This window comes from Mytilus galloprovincialis, chromosome 3 (genome assembly GCF_965363235.1).
Source record: "Mytilus galloprovincialis chromosome 3, xbMytGall1.hap1.1, whole genome shotgun sequence".
Classification (NCBI taxonomy): domain Eukaryota; kingdom Metazoa; phylum Mollusca; class Bivalvia; order Mytilida; family Mytilidae; genus Mytilus; species Mytilus galloprovincialis.
In genome coordinates this window covers 85788895-85807194 of record NC_134840.1, presented here as the reverse complement: position 1 = coordinate 85807194, position 18300 = coordinate 85788895, and the positions used below count along the sequence as shown (strand labels likewise).

At 31.0% G+C, this 18300-nt stretch overlaps 1 protein-coding gene across 1 annotated transcript; it reads left to right on the top strand.

Annotated features, from left to right (window-relative positions):
* Positions 1-278: 278 nt before the first annotated feature.
* Positions 279-15979, top strand: LOC143069226 (UDP-galactose transporter senju-like). The gene is made up of 5 exons (XM_076243756.1): positions 279-443; positions 6541-6658; positions 8092-8138; positions 9763-9902; positions 10688-15979. The coding sequence occupies exons 1-5, from the start codon at positions 359-361 to the stop codon at positions 11312-11314; spliced, it is 1017 nt and encodes a 338-aa protein (XP_076099871.1). The 5' UTR covers positions 279-358; the 3' UTR covers positions 11315-15979.
* The last annotated feature ends 2321 nt before the right edge of the window (positions 15980-18300 follow it).

Here is an 18300-nt window from a genome sequence, read left to right as displayed (position 1 = left end):
CTATTACAATGCTTGTTTCTCTATTTGTGAGAGTTTTGTCCACTAGGGAATCACTGAAGCATGACTGGAGCCCCCTTTTATGTCAGTTAGTGCCCCCCTTATGAAAATTTCTGGGTCCGCCACTGATAATTAAATTTTATTAATTTCAGATTTAGTAACGTAACTGATAAAATGTGAAAGGCCGAGTTAGATATAGTCCGAGTTTCTTATGAGCCGAGGAACCGGTTATTATCTAGTCGTTAAAGCGTTTATCACAACCAAATTTTATCTTTGACTGTGGAAGAAAATTGTAACCCGAGTAAAAAATTTGCGTGCACAAACTCGATAGTCTAATTTCATAGCAAAATCAATTATCAAGATGGGGTGGTGTTCAGAAGATTTGTTTCCTACAAAATTCAGTTTGATCATATTTATTTCGTATATGGCACTGTTTATAAATCAAGGTAAGTGATGACATGACAAGACAGCCATATCCATGAGAACATAAACAAAAACTTTCGTTAGGGTCTAGATGTCGTAGCATAATGATAAAGGTAATAAGAGACAGGTTTAAACTGTAAAAGATTAAAAAGTCTATATAGCCTGTATATTTATACCTGTTGAAATACGTGTACTGATTTATCATGTTTAACGTAACGGTACCCAAATTGCACCGAGTACCCAAATTGCACCGAGTACCCAAATTGCACCTATTTAGCAAAACTAGCAGCGAAAATCTTACAAGATTTCCTAGAGACTAAACAATTTGTAATTTTATGATTTGATACTAAGCACATCTTTCAACATAGGTAAAACTATTTAGATATGCACAAAACGTTCACAGTATTTGTCAACAGATGAAGTACAAAAAATGTATTTACTGAAAAAGCAAAATGTACTGAAACGTCGCCATGCGACGTCATCAAAACGTCATCTTTTTTAAATGAGCAAATACAATATGTTACAAGTATCCATTTAAAAAATCATGAAGAGTAAGCATAGACTAATATCCAATTGTTCAAAATATTTGAAGAAATTAAACAAAAGCTCTATTATTAGACTTTTGACGATGTGAATTTAAGCATGGATGCAATTTGGGTACTCCTCATTTCAGAATCATTGATGGTTTGGAGGTCAGTTTAGACCAATTTTTCTATGATTCCATATGGAATATAAATCAAATTGGTGTACCTTTATAATGAAGAAGAATGTGGCTACAAAATAAACACAGAATGGACATTTTTGTCTTTATCATAAAAAAACGTAGATGAAAAAACTGTCAAAATAGGTGCAATTTGGGTACCGTCATGTTATGCAAAATTAAAACAACAGTAAGTTGAATTTTATTACTGAGCCAAGGCCACAGTTTGTTTATATTTTGGAATCCGGGTCCGTTTGCGCCCATTCACATTCGCACCCACTCATGTTCGCCCCCTTTCACTTTCGCACCCTACATGTTCGCATCCAAAGTCGTGTTCACACCCTACATGTTCGCGCCCAATTTTAATTTTTTTGTTTGTTAAATAACTTTGTAATCAAGCTTTGGCAAGTGTATTCTTATAAGTATAATTGTTGTCATTGTCTCAAAATAAAGTGAGACAGCATTTTTTTTTTTGTGTTGAATAAATCTTTATCATGTTTCGGAAAGTGTCTGTCAAAGTTTTATTTTGTGTTGAATAACTCTTAATCATGTTTTGGTTAGTGTATTGCTATAACTTTGTTTCACTGACTTGTTTCAAAATAAAGTGAGATTCTAACTACGTTTTTATACGACCGCAAAATTTGAAAAAAATTTCGTCGTATATTGCTATCACGTTGGCGTCGTCGTCTGCGTCGTCGTCGTCCGAATACTTTTAGTTTTCGCACTCTAACTTTAGTAAAAGTGAATGGAAATCTATCAAATTTTAACACAAGGTTTATGACCACAAAAGGAAGGTTGGTATTGATTTTGGGAGTTTTGGTCCCAACATTTTAGGAATTAGGGGCCAAAAAGGGCCCAAATAAGCATTTTCTTGGTTTTCGCACTATAACTTTAGTTTAAGTTAATAGAAATCTATGAAATTTTGACACAAGGTTTATGACCACAAAAGAACGGTTGGGATTGATTTTGGGAGTTTTGGTTTCAACAATTTAGGAATTAGGGGCCAAAAAAGGGCCCAAATAAGCATTATTCTTGGTTTTCGCACAATAACTTTAGTTTAAGTAAATAGAAATCAATGAAATTTAAACACAATGTTAATGACTACAAAAGGAAGGTTGGTATTGATTTTGAGAGTTTAGGTCCCAACAGTTTAGGAATTAGGGGCCAAAAAGGGACCCAAATAAGCATTTTTCTTGGTTTTTCGCACCATAACGTTAGTATAAGTAAATAGAAATCTATGAAATTTAAACACAAGGTTTATGACCATAAAAGGAAGGTTGGTATTGATTTTGGGAGTTTTGGTCCCAACAGAATAAGGGGCCCAAAGGGTCCAAAATTAAACTTTGTTTGATTTCATCAAAATTGAATAATTGGGGTTCTTTGATATGCCGAATCTAACTGTCATGACTGTGTATGTAGATTCTTAACTTTTGGTCCCGTTTTCAAATTGGTCTACATTAAGGTCCAAAGGGTCCAAAATTAAACTTAGTTTGATTTTGACCAAAAATGAATCAGTTAGGTTCTTTGATATGCTGAATCTAAAAATGTACTTAGATTCTTGATTATTGGCCCAGTTTTCAAGTTGGTCCAAATCGGGGTCCAAAATTAAACTTTGTTTGATTTCATCAAAAATTGAATAAATGGGGTTCTTTGATATACCAAATCTAACTGTGTATGTAGATTCTTCATTTTTGGTCCTGTTTTCAAATTGGTCTACACTAAAGTCCAAAGGGTCCAAAATTAAACTTAGTCTGATTTTAACAAAAATTGAAATCTTGGGGTTCTTTGATATGCTGAATCCAAAAATGTACTTAGATTTTTTTATTATGGGCCCAGTTTTCAAGTTGGTCCAATTCAGGATCTAAAATTATTATATTAAGTATTGTGCAATAGCAAGTCTTTTCAATTGCACAGTATTGCGCAATGGCAAGAAATATCTAATTGCACAATATTGTGAAATAGCAAATTTTTTTTTTAATTAGAGTTATCTTTCTTTGTCCAGAATAGTAAGCAAGAAATATCTAATTGCAAAATATTGTGCAATAGCAAGATTTTTTTTTAATTGGAGTTATCTTTCTTTGTCCAGAATCAACTTAAATCTTTGTTATATATAATATACAATGTATATTCACTTTTTACTACCAACTGATAAATTAAAATAATCTTTACCATTCAGTGATAACAAGCAGTTTTTTTACATCTTAATATTTTATGATGTATTTAAATGAGTAGTTATTGTTGCAAACTCCATTAGAAATTTTAATTGAGATTAGTTTTGGAATAAGGGAAAGGGGGATGTGATTAAAAAAATTGGGTTCAATTTTTCTCATTAGAAATTTCATAAATAAAAAAGAAAATTTATTCAAACATTTTTTTGAGAGGATTAATATTCAACAGCATAGTGAATTGCTCTAAGAGAAAAAAAATTTTTTAAGTTCATTAGAACACATTCATTCTGTGTCAGAAACCTATGCTGTGTCAACTATTTAATCACAATCCAAATTTAGAGCTGAATCCAGCTTGAATGTTGTGTCCATACTTGCCCCAACCGTTCAGGGTTCAACCTCTGCAGTCGTATAAAGCTACGCCCTGCGGAGCATCTGGTTTTTTCTTTTCTGTGTGTTGAATAAATTTGATCATGTTTTGGTTATAATTCGTGTATAGCTATATTTTATTGTTTCATTGTTTCAGATCAAAGAGACCAAGCTGTTAAAACAATTATCTTAAAGTTTTGTGTTTTTCATTTAAAATCTTCAATGTTTTACTCATACATTTGTACCAAGCTATAAATAGTTTATTAAATACATGTACATTCAGTATTAACATCAAAGCAATTTAAAACAACAATCATTATTTTCCAATTATTCAACTGGAATTTCAATTAAAATTGGGCGCGAACGTGTAGAGTGCGAACGGACCTTGGTTGCAAACGTGCTAGGTGCAAACGTGTAGGGTGCGAAAGTGTATTGGGCGTAAACAGACCTGATACCTATATTTTGTAAAAAATGTGACTTTTAATACAATACAAATCACTTATTGCAGATCTTTGTACAGATACTGAAACTCTAACTAATTGATCTGAGGCGAGTTTCCCTAGAGAACTCATAATTTTTGTTTTCTATCAGTATCAGAAAATATCACAATTTGAAAAAGCAGTTGACAAATTTCATTCAGTTCACAAACAGGATAAAGTAAAAATGTTCGACCTGGTTAAGTTTCTTTTTCGATGATCATAGATATGTTATAAGGGGCTGAAGTGCCCTATAACAGTAAAAAAAATAAATAATTTCTAATTTATTTATATTATGAACTAAAAAATTGTTAACTTTTTTTTCTAACATTTTTTAGTTTCCCGCTTTCCCGCTTTAGTAGTAATCTCTTTTGTTCTTCCAGTCTCGTTTGTCATGAAACTTTGAGTATAATATATTTATCAGTCTAGTAATTAATTTAGTAATACCTGTACAATGTATATAGGAATGTGCACAATAACTTTCATTTCGATTATTCTTTGATATGAAAAAAAAACGTTACCTGATGATTATCATCTGATAGCGTGTCTTTGTTTACATTGAAAACGGCAATATGACTAATCATGATAATGATGTCACATCTAAAGTCACTAACAGAACCAACATCTGAAACGTTACAGTCATGACAGTATTTCTGTTTCTTTTTAAACATTAAAATATGTTAGAATTAAATAAAGGTAATTGATACGGACTTCGTCCCCTTTCACAGGTCACTCCCGCCTCATATATTGTATTACGAATATATGATTTCCCACATGTTCAACATGGCATACATTTGTTTTATTTAAGAAATCTTTTATTATCATCATGATCATGATGATCATGAATATATTCATATTTCATGATCATATATAAAATAACACATGTACAGCTGCTCTTAAAAAACATTTTGGATTTCTAATAAAGTCCAGAACAATTTTTTGATTTGCTTAGCCCTTAGAAACTGAATCCTTTTTAACATATTTAAACCCTATTTTAACTCTGTTCTGGAAAATATCACCAATGTCACCTCAAACCTACAACATCATTCTATATAGGTACCAATATATTTGACACAGGTTCAAGGTGGTGTATTTTGTTAAAAACGAAATTCTTCAATAGAGTTAATAGGGCTAGCTTGATTTAGGATTCTGAGGATGACCAAATCAGAAAATGACCCTTGACTTGTAATTATCAACACTAACATTTTGGATTCTAATTAAGGATAATGATCATGAAGGTAAATTGTTATTGGTTATCATGATTATAGTGTGGTAATTGTATGTGTTCAATCATTCATTCACATATGTCCTGGTAATATATATTTTAATACTGGAAGAGTAATGGATTTAAAATTTTGAGGGAAAAGTTCTTAAACGTCATTGAAGAATTATGAACATTGTAATATAGTTTTAAGTCCATTGTAAGTGGTGGAAAATAATTTGATATGATTGTGTGTTTAAAAGAGACTTCACATGTCACTTAGTGACTTAAGTGACTTAAATGGGTTGTTTTTATAAAACAACAATCATGATAATGAAAGAATTATTGTTTTTACATTGTACATTTTTGTACTTCACAATCATTTTTACTGATAAAAAATCGATTGTGAAAAGGGTTCTTTTATCCATGTTATTTCAAAAATGGTACAAGATTAGTTTGGATTTTCTATATGTAATGTTTAAAGGACAGAACGGCATTGCTCATAACATCTGAGGTGCATGGCCCTTCCAAGTACTACTCACACTTATATCACCAAAATTGTATAATCATGATAATGGTGAACTTAAAATTTGTAGTGTTGAGCTTATTACATGTATTACATAATCATATTCATGATATTATTAACTCTTTTTATTCATTAAAAAAAGATGTTGATCTGTTCCTTCATATTTGAAATACAATACAACCTGTGACAACCTTTGATAAATACTCACCATGTGCTATAAAACATAGCCTTGTCCTATGTGCCATCAGGCACAGCAATTGCATGGATGAAGTACAATTGTAATAATACAGCAGTATTAACTAAGCACAACAACAAATGGTGACCATGGAGTTCATAAAGCATACATTTGTAGGTCATAACCATGGGCTGGTGGTCAATCTAGACATATAGAAACTTGTAAGATTGAGGACAATTTTTTTATTTATAAAATAGTCCAATTATCTTTTTAGCTATATATTTAACCAGTTGTTTATTAAATTCGAATTTTGATTTTGTTTCTGTCATTATCATAGAATTTTAATTTTGCAAACAATTATATTTGATCTGAGACACACAATATGCATGTTCATATTCATTAGTGTATATGTATAACACAGAAAGCATTTTGAATAATCTTTATGTTTTGTAAAAACTGCTTTTTTGTACATACTGACAATAATGCCTAAATCTTTGCTTTCTTTCAGGTATTTTGGTAACAGCATCTAAAAGTAAAGACAACACATACAATTACAATACTGTTACAGCTGTGTTATTGACAGAATGTGTCAAGCTTGTGGCAGCAGCTTGTATATTTTTAAAAGAGTGAGTTACAATGTATTATAATATTTGTCTAGCTCATTTTATCATTCATTTTGTCATTTGGATATTCTTATGTTTAATTTTTTGTGGTCACAAATTGAAATTTCTTTGGAGAACACCTACTTAGATATATTTACATTTATATATAAAATCTATTTTTACAGTCATATCATTCTCAGCATCTTATTTGTAAATACAATGTATAATGTTTCTCATACAAAATTGATATTAGACATTTTTTTCAGCATTAGTTTTATTATATGGAGGTGATGATACTGTGAAATCTGTACACAGTACACGCATAAACTATTTTGTTTTTGACTTGCATTTTTATTTAATTTTTATAACTGGTTTATGATCAGATGATTAAAAACTATATTTTTAATCAATATTTCAAAATGAGTTCAAATCAATTTTTAATATGACAAAGGCAAATTTGAGTTCTACTTTTAATCTGCTAAAAGAATCGTTCAATTGGATAGTATTTTTATATATAAAAAAAAGGAAATTTACATGTACACATGATGTATGTACAATGTAGCTTTATTATCTAATTTAATCTCTTGTGGAGAGTAGTCTCATTGACAATCATACCACATCATCTTATTTATATAACACTGAAAATCTGGATAAAAATCCCCAGTTATAAATATAAGGCACAAACTCCAGCAGAAAATTATCAAATCGCTGGAACATTTTATATTTCAAGTTGATTTTCAACACAAGAACTTACTTACTAATTTTCAATAATAAGGGCTACACACACATGTGATACTAATTAATACAGTTGACAGGTTTCTTTCTTCTGTTAATCTGACCAATTTGAGCACTAAGTTTTACTGACCTCTCACAAATCCTGCAGATTTAAGTTATATTTTATGATGAGACTTCATGACAACTGTACATGTGAGGAGTATTGTTTTTGATTATTTTGCCTTTTTTCAATTAAAGGTATTCCACCAGTAGCTATACATTGTATCTTCTTTAACTAGCCTCATTATACTGTAGATGGGAGCACTTTTTGAACCTGTATATCAAATGATGCACAAATTTATATATTATAAGGTCAAAATTCATTTGTAACATGCACATGTACATTTGTACTAGTTCAAGTAGATATATTTTTATTTTCATTTATAGATAAACAAAGATGTGGTATAAGTTCTAATGAGACAACTCTCCATCAAAGTCACAATTTGTAAAAGTAAACCATTATAATTCAAAGTACCGTCTTCAACACAGAGCCTTGGCTTACACTGAACAGCAAGCTTTAAAGGGCATAAAAAATACTAATGTAAAACCATTAAAACGGGAAAACCAAAAAAATGAGTAACACTTATGAACCTCATCAACAAACTACAACCAGTGAACATCATTTATTTAGTTTTATGTTTATTTTTCATCGCCATTCATTAGTATTTTCTTTCAATTTTCAGTAATACAGTCAGTTCTCTGCTGTCAGATATTTCCAAGCATAAAGATGGTAAGTATAGATTATAACATGCTCTTTTCCATATTGGCCCTGGTATCATCCTGAGACTCCCATATAGGCCATTGAGGCTTTAGCTGAGGGCCGATATGGGTCGAGGGATGATACCAGTGCCAAAATGGAAAAGACATGTTATAATCTATTTATCACATATTTAAGTTCTGCAGAATAGAGACAAAAAGTTCAATTATTACAATTTAATGAAACATAACAGGTAAAATCTTAAATTTTGTATCACAAAAGTGTTATCAATTGTTGTTAAGGACGCAATGACGTCACGTCATTTGGAATCAGGGCACAATAACCAATAACCTCTTTTTTGCCCCAGGCATTTTTGAGGTTATTGCATATGCAAAACCCAACGTATTCGTAACAAATATGTGGTAAGGAATTCTTATCTACTGTTTGTATATCGTCTACAGCACAAAATGTATATAATTATAGGTACATGTAGGGCAATATGCAGTACATTACATATACAGTGTTATAGATATAAGAAGATGTGGTATGAGTGCCAATGAGACAATTCTTCCAAGTCACAATTTATAAAAGTTAACCATTATAGGTTAAGGTATGGTCTTCAACAGGGAGCCTAGGCTCACACCGAACAGCAAGATATAAAGGACCCCAAAAATTACTATTGTAAAACCATTCAAATGGGAAAACCAAGGGTCTCATCTATTTAAAAAACAAGAAACAAGAAACACTTATGAACCAGATAAACAGACGACAACCACTGAACATCAGATTCCTGACTTAGGTTAGGTACAGTGTATCAGGGCTTCCAAAACGGTCATATATTCCGGACATTTGATTTGATTGAGTGTATGCATGAAATTCTAAACAAATAACAAAAACCTGAATAACAGCTGAATCTATAACAGAAAGTTTGTAAAAACTCAAATAAAATTTTCAGAAACAACACACTAAGTGAACAGATTTCAGTTCTTTAACAACTTCATGTTTGTGGAGTAAAATTGAAACATTTAATAATAATTAAGGAAAATTATGAAAATGGACTCATTAGTTTGGTACAACAGGTTTATCATTTACAGCCATGCAGGATTTTCAATTAATACCTTCATTTAGTGACTTAATTTGGGAGAGTTGCATGCTATCTTTGTGAAATAAAACCCTTCTTGATACATCTTTTTGAGATTAGTAGTAGATAACCTGTTGGCAGACTTTTAAGTCTTGTCCCTATTCAACATATCAATATTTCCAAATATTTGCTTGACATGTATTTCATACTATCATGACTATTCTTAGCCTCTGCTAAACTTATAAACTTGATTATTTCTCATGAATATGCATGAACTTTTATCCATTGGAACTTTAAAAAATCTATTGGTGTGTCACATCATTATTTATTACTATGTATTTTACTAGGGGATACAATAAGCATGATGTGCCCAAGTCAGTATTTAACCAAATTTGCTTCTAAAAGCTTGCAAAGCATTTTATATATTTTAGGTTTAACTGTGTGAAGAAATTAACACATTACTTGGGTTTAATTAATTATAATTTAAAAGAAGCATTTTCTTCCGTTTAATATCTAACACATACATGTATGTACAAAAATATGACACACAGTTTATGTTATTATTTATTTTTTCAGTGCTACTGTATTACATGGTACCATCAGCGCTATATTGTTTATACAATAACCTGGCTTTCGTAAACCTGGCATCATATGATCCAACTACATACTTCCTATTATTACAGTTCAGAGTTGTCTTGACTGGTGTCATATTCCAGGTGAGTTCTTGTTTTTCAACAGGAAAGAAAAACTACAAATACAGTTCACTCAAGATAAATATGTAGAAATATGAAGATGTGATATATTTAATAATGAGACCACTGTCCACCAGAGACAAAATTATGTGGAATAAGTAAACTATAGGTTAATCTACCACCTTAAAAAAGTAGCAAAACCTATATCACACAGCAAGCTTAAAAATGCTCCAAAATGACAAATGAAAAAATATTTTAAAATAGAAAGTAATGGCCTAATTTATGAAAAGAAACCAATTAACAATAGCAAAACCTATATCACACAGCAAGCTTAAAAATGCTCCAAAATGACAAATGAAAAAATATTTTAAAATAGAAAGTAATGGCCTAATTTATGAAAAGAAACCAATTAACAAATATGGCATTCAGCAACTAACAACAACCACTGAAATACAGGCTCCTTTAGATGCTAATTTCAAAAGTTAAAAGTCTCTTTATACAACATACATTTCTTGGAATTGCAACTAAGGTCCAAATCGTTCTGTCAAAGTTGACCTGGAATGGATTGGGCTATTTTAAGGTCCCTTATCGTTGTATACCTCCCCAACTAATAATACCTCCTTGACTTTAAATGTTTTGGTATTTTTCCATTCCTTATGATGACAAATCCGAAAAGAGCTTCAGACAAACCAAACTTTGAACTGTTACTTTCAAAATATTATGAGTAAAAACATGACTGGTAAATCCATGGTGGTTACTGATATTATAATTTTCCATATCTAGTAAGCATTTTAAATTGTTCTTTTCAGATTGTTTTCAATAAGAAATTGACAACACTTCAGTGGGTATCATTAGGTTGCCTTACATTTGGATGTATCTTGAAAGAGTATGGTAAAATGTCAGAAAAAACAAGTTCCACATCATCAGATTTCATGTCCTACCTTGATCCTCACCTGTTTCTGATCATTGTCCAGGTGTTTAGCTCATGTTTTGCAGGTGTGTACAATGAATACCTGTTGAAAGACAAAGGTGTAGACGTCCACATAATGGTACAGAATGTATTCATGTATTTAGATTCTATCTTATGTAATGTCATAGCTCTGGGATTTAAAGGAGATTTGGCCAATGCCTTCACATTTACGAGTCTCAGCGCTATGGCCCAACCAAGCGTGATATGTATAGTTCTGAACAATGCCGCTATTGGCATTGTCACTAGTTTATTCCTGCGATCGCTGAATTCCATTTTGAAGACATTTGCCAGTGCTTTAGAACTGATGTTTACTGCAGTTTTGTGCTGGATGATTTTTGGTATATCTATAGACATGTACACAGTAGTGGCACTTGGAATTGTAACTGCAGCCACTTTCCTGTATTCTCACAAACCTGTTGTCAACCTGGCCAAGACAGATGAACACAAAACAAAAGAAGATGTCTAAATAAATCTGTCTACGTTTTAGAAAGACTGATACCTTTAAAACCAATGAAACAAAACCAAAACCTTGCAATTTGCCAAAATGACAACATGATTGTCTTTTCAGATGAGGGCTTTAACTTTTTTTGTCATGTTGTTAAAAATTTATATACAGTTAAGTTTTAGTTGTGCCCCAAATTCTTTTGCTGTTGATTTGGTTATTTGAAACCATGATTTGAACCACCTACATTAGTTAAAGTCTTGATCATATTTAAAATTGATAAATGCAATATTCTTATTGGAAAAATTATGATTTACTGACTGGTTTTGAGTTTGAACATATCTGATAAAATGGGCTTAAAGTCATTTATTATGATTTTTTCCATTGAGTTCTTAATTTCTTTAATAGATATAGTAACTAATCATGAAAGAACTTTTTTCAGTGCAATGTTTTCTTGGAATATTGCATTGTGAAAAATTGTTATAATAGACAATTCAATTAGAACAATCAAACTAGTGTTCCTCCTTATACTTAAATATTGGTTGGCTCTTGAGAAACATTTAACATTGGATAGCTGTACGTTTTAAATTTATGTCAAATTCCTTTGTTCATTTAATGTTTGTTACAAATGTGTTTGTGTGGCTTATACTAAGTCAAATATAGTGCATAGATTTTAAAGTTATAATTATGAAATTGAAAAATTTCTGACATAGGGAAAAAGTTGCACCAACTGCAGTACGGTTTGTCTTAAATTATAGACAGTAAAGTATATATTTAAATACCACTAACATCAATGTCATCTGCATTGAAGTTTAAATAATAAACTAAGCTTACAAATTCATGAAACATTAGCAGTTTAGCTTGTAGATTTGTGGGTTTCCAGGGTTGATTTATGATAAACATACATGTATACACACAAAGTTTTTATTTATAGTCTGCATATTATATCTTTATTTAAGGATCATTATATTTATATTTATGCAAATGTTCTATGCAAATTTTTCTATTGCTGATTTATAATTTTTGTATTGTTTGAAATAAATATTTTATGTTTTCTTTGTTAAGAATGTCAGTCAGGGGTAATTCTTATCCAAGTGTTTTTTATTTACTTGAATATGTGAATAATTTTGGAGTTGGAATTATGTCCCTTGGGCATATAGATTTTTTTTAACTAATATATAAATACAGTGTAACCTACCTAATCCGACACCTGAGTATTCCAACATCCTGCTTTAACCAACACATTTTCATGGTCCCAAAGAATGCCTATCATGGTGGGAAAAAACCTGAATATTCCAACACCCTGCTTTATCTGACATTTTTTTCTGGTCCCCCAGTGTGTCGGGTAACACAGGTTTGATACACTGTACATTTGGAAGTCAAACTTTGACGACATTGCTCTTTAATTATGTTCAAAGGTCGTTTTTTGTTGTTGTAGTCTTTTATTCTATCCTCAAAAGTATTTTTTTAGGGACAATGAAATGATTAAGGGGAGATCATTCAAATTTTGATAGAAAATTAAAATCTTACAAATTTTCTCATACAAGTAAGAATAACTAATATAACATCTTCAAGTGAATAAATATGGCTTGTATTAGTACTACCTCTGATTGAATGTTATAATATAAGTCCCTCCAAAGGTTGTTTGTAGTAAGGAAATGTTTATTAAAAATTTCTTAGTATTAATGGTTAAAGATTACTTAACATAGAGATGTGACCAGAAAATTAAGATAATCTCAAGAATCTCTCAAAGAAAAATCCAAAAACATAGCTATGTCCAGTTGCAGCTGGTTGTTTAGTAGACTAATGTCCTAGTAACCTTTTGATAACCTTTTGAAGACTGTTAAGTTTGTTACCATTGTCTTTTGATTAAAAATTCCTTAAGACTGTGTTGTTTTGTGTCATATTTAATATAAAGTGTATTAATTTATTGCTATTATAGAAGTGATAGGTATAGAGTAATGTTTGTGATAGTTTTGTATATTTTTCTTTAGCTCATGACAGTTAATGTCATTGAGTGCTCATTTCAGTTTCTGTCAGAGGTTAAACCTTTCCACTTTTTAATGCTAAAATAAAGTCTGTAAATTTTGTCCAATTTAATTTACCATACTAAATGAAAAAAAAGTTGTTTAATGTTTTATGGATTAAAGAATTATCATACAATCAAAATAATAAAAAGCATTCTTTGCAATGCATGTAAAAGCCACTACTTAAGGCTGAGTGAGATATGACACTTAGATTGAACAAAAGAAATTGCATGTCAACTCCTATGGGTAGGCAGAGTGAACAAACTAGAAATTATGCCCACCTGGTGCCCACTCCCATTGTGGATGTGTGGACAAAGCAAAATAAACCTGAGGTGTAGTGTACATATAGTTCAAATTCACTGTAAAATAAAAGAATTAAGAATGTTGTGTTTTAATTGACATCCTAACATATTATGAATATAATTTTTTTGTTGGCAAAATCAAGATGAATGTCTTGTTTCTTAAAGTGTAATGTTTTAAAATCTTTGTTTTAAGAATAATAAGTACATGGTAAATAAACTTATCTTTCAAAAACGTAATAAAAAGAAATCATGCAATTAATTTCTCAGATTAGTATACTTAAATTGTCTTAAAATACATACTCATTTAATATAAGTGTATTCCGCCAATCATTTATTACATAAGCACACAAATCTATAAATAGATTTATGATGTAATTTCTAATGTTAAATTGATGTTGCTACAGTAAAAAAAAATGATTGCTTTTGAAATGATTGCAAATGAATATGGTACAAATATATGAATGTTTTACATGAAAATTATAATTTGATTGTTTTATAATGTGGGAAGTTTTGATTCAAATATTTGCATAATTAGTGGTAACTCTTTTGTCTTCTGAGGGATTAATTAATTAACTGCAGTAAATTCAGATAAAATTTGGGTATTTATGTATCATTGAACAACTGAAATAGCTGACAAAAAAGAGAGTAAATCAAATTGACTTCCATTAAATGTGAAAAACAGTTTATACATTTAAATAGGTCTCAATTATAATGGTTTGGATCTCCACTAAATATGTAGACTACATAAAAGAAGATATTGTAAAGATATCTGAACTGACACAATTAGTCATGACTACTTCTTGTATGTCTTACTTTGAGGGATTTTAAATGTTTTTACATTTCAGGGTAGTTCAAATCAAATCAGAAATTCCTGCTCCAGTCTCATTGTGGGGGTCCTGAACTTGGTGATTGATATGATGTATGTTGAATACAACACCATTAATTGAATAAATTAAATATCAATCATGCATTGACTGTGGTGCTTCATAAAAATAATCAAAAAATTGTTTTATTGGGCTGATGGACACACTAAATTACATTTGAGCTAATTTTTAAATTAAAGATAAATCAAGCAATTAATTTTGGAAAATACTTGGCATCAACTGTAATAACCAAATACAGTATATATTATCTATTAATTTTGTATGATCAATTTTTTCCTTCTTAATTTTGTGTACAGTTGCAATTATTTCAAGTAGAATTTTCTGGTTTTTTACATATATGGTTCATGTGGGTATTCATGGGGATTTTTCAATGGGGATTTTATGTTGCTAAAAGTGGGTCAACTTGTGTATGGTCTTTTTTTATTATTATGGATGAATTTTGTATGATAAATTTTGTCATACTTAAATCTGGATATAGTTGGTTCAAGTAGAATCTATTGTTTAATAAAATTTTGCTTGTAGATTTACTGTTATTCAAATGTATAAGTTTTAAGGCATAGAAGTGGGAAATAGGCAACAGTTAATACTGTGATGTTTGGACAATGAGAGGACAAAATTACCATCTTCATCTTATTGCTTTCAGTATGTGGGATGGTAAGTTTGACTCGTCAATTACTTAAACTAGGATTTAGAAATGACAATTGCTGTTCCTCTGAAAAACATGCAGCATTTAGAAGTAACAGCAAGGACTAGTTTTCTCAAAGTCAGAATAATGTGTCGCTGTAGGGTGATTTGTCTTTTTTCAAACAGCTAATTTATAGGGTAGAAAGTATAAAAAAAGGATGTGGTGTGGTACAGAGTTGGATGTATTCATTTCTCAACTGGATATAATTGTCCTTGAAATAATTTTAATTTTGTCAAAACAATTGCTGCTTGGTGTTTTTCAGAAGACACCATTCAATTTTTTACAGCCTGTAGCTGAAGTTTCAAGAGATTTTTTTCTGTCCATCCATATTTTTTTTAACTTTTGATGTGTCTCATTGTTTTATCTTTCTGCTGAGGTCAGTGTCTATTCTATAAGTAAATTCTTCATTAGCTACTCATAAACAATCAAAGTGCCATATTGAGTTTAGCAAGGTCATAGTAGACTTACAAAATACTTTCAGAGTCTGGTTTCTTATTTCCAATACATTATAATAAATGTGTGTATTGTAACTGTAATTTTCCATTGGTTCTTTGGATATTTTTTCATTTTAGAACATGTAACATGTTTTTGTTAGAGATGAAATATTCATATGTAATACAACACTGATGACCACAAAATGTAATGATTGGAATAAAAATAGATGCATCTCCACTCCTTTTCTTTAAATTTATTTTTTTGTACACTGATGTTATATATCTTATGACAATTATTATTCAATCCTCGTTACTGTGATAAATGTTTGTATGGCAATAAAACTTTTAAAAAATCAATTTAGTTTATATGCTTCTGAGGAATTTGGTTTTAAAATCTTTTTGAAAGTTTCGCCACACATGATACAACTGTACATAGAATACCACATAAGGATGTGAAAAAAAGAAGGCATCATATAGACAAAGGAAAGTGAAAACTTTATATTTATACATAGATTTTAAGTTGTCAATGCAGATTTTGTTGTCAAATATGAAAAAACACTTGAGTTTTTGTCGCGCTTGACTGAGTCAAAAAGCGAGACATATTTATGCTGTTTACGGTGTTGGCAGTTTTGGCGTTGTCGTCAACAATGTATTATTTTGTGATTAGGTCTAGTTTATGGTGAACCACTAGTGGTAAGTCAAAGATATTTGGTATGCAGTTGTATTAGTATTGGCACATCTCATTTCCATGGAGATTTTTGGGCCTGCCCCCTCAGTCATGGTCTATTGACTTTGAAACTTTTGCTTATTTTTGCTTTTCTCATCACTTGGCGTCCCGCGTCCGTCGTCCGTCGTCTGTCGTCGTCCGGCGTCGTTAACTTTTACAAAAATCTTCTCCTCTGAAACTACTGGGCCAAATTTAACCAAACTTAGCCATAATCATCATTGGGGTATCTAGTTTAAAAAATGTGTCCGGTGACCCGGCCAACCAACCAAGATGGCCGCCATGACTAAAAATAGAACATAGGGGTAAAATGCAGTTTTTGGCTTATAACTCAAAAACCAAAGCATTAAGAGCAAATCTGACATGGGGTAATATTGTTCATCAGGTCAAGATCTATCTGCCCTGAAATTTTCAGATGAATGGGACATTCCGTTGTTGGGTTGCTGCCCATGAAATTGTAATTTTAAGGAAATTTTGCTGTTTTTGGTTATTATCTTGAATATTATTATAGATAGAGATACACTTTAAACAGCAATAATGTTCAGCAAAGTAAGATGTACAAATAAGTCAACATGACCAAAATGTTCAGTTGACCACTTGAGGAGTTATTGCCCTTTATAGTCAATTTTTAACCATTTTTCGTAAATCTTAGTAATCTTTTAGAAAAATCTTCTCCTCTGAAACTACTGGGCCAAATTTAACCAAACTTAGCCATAATCATCATTGGGGTATCTAGTTAAAAAAATGTGTCCGGTACCTCGACCAACAAACCAAGATGGCCGCCATGGCTAAAAATAGAACATGGGGTAAAATGCAGTTTTTGGCTTATAACTCAAAAACCAAAGCATTAAGAGCAAATCTGACAGGAAGTAAAATTGTTGATCAGGTCACGATCTATCTGCCCTGGAATTTTCAGATGAATCGGATAATCGGTTGTTAGGTTGCTGCCCCTGAATTGGTAATTTTGAGGAAATTTTGCTGTTTTTTTGTTATTATCTTGAATATTATTATAGATAGAGATAAACTGTAAACAGCAATAATGTACAGCAAAGTAAGAACTAAAAATAAGTCAGTAGGACCAAAATAATCAATTGACCCCCTAAGGAGTTATTGCCCTTCATAGTCAATTTTTAACAATTTTCTTAAAATTTGAAGATTTTCAATAACATTTTCCACAGAAAGTACTGTTATAGATAGAGATAATTGTAAGCAGCAACAATGTTTAGTAAAGTAAGATCTACAAACACATCACCATCACCAAAACACAATTTTGTCATGAATCCGTTTGTGTCCATTGTTTAATATTCACATAGACCAAGGTGAGCGACACAGGCTCTTTAGAGCCTCTAGTTTATGTATGTTTGTGATTAGATCAGTTTATGGGAACCACCAGTGGTAATTTAATGATAATTGGAATGCAGTTGTATCAGCATTGGCATATCTTATTTCCATAAAAATTATTTGGGCCTGCCCCCTCAGTCATGGTCTATTAACTTTTAAACTTTTGCTTAGTTTTCATGTATTAGTTTGTGATTTGGTAAGTTAATGGGGAACCACTAGTGGTAAGTTAATAATGATTGGTATGCAGTTGTATAAGCATTGGCATATCTCATTTCCATGGATATTGTTAAGCCATGTTCCCTCAGTCATGGTTCATTGACTTTGAATATTTGCAAAACTTGCATGTTAAATTGTTGCTATTTTAATTTCAACATTTGCATTATTGAAATTACAAAAAGCGAGACATATCTCTGTGATAACAGTGTATTATGCGTCCAAAGCTTTTCTGGATTTACCTTCATTAGGAAAATATTTAAAGGCAAGGCTGTAAGAGCTGAAACAGGTGACGAGCTATATCATTTTTGTCATTATAAATCCCCACAGACGCAAGGAACCTGCATCAAATAATGTTTGATTTTAAAAAGAAAAATTGAAGAGACTGAACATATCAAAG

Coding starts and splice junctions, on each gene's coding strand:
- LOC143069226 (XM_076243756.1), top strand. CDS start 359: ATGGGGTGGTGTTCAGAAGATTTGTTTCCTACAAAATTCAGTTTGATC. Junction 444..6,540: donor GGCACTGTTTATAAATCAAG/GTAAGTGATGAC, acceptor GCTTTCTTTCAG/GTATTTTGGTAACAGCATCT. Junction 9,903..10,687: donor TGACTGGTGTCATATTCCAG/GTGAGTTCTTGT, acceptor TGTTCTTTTCAG/ATTGTTTTCAATAAGAAATT.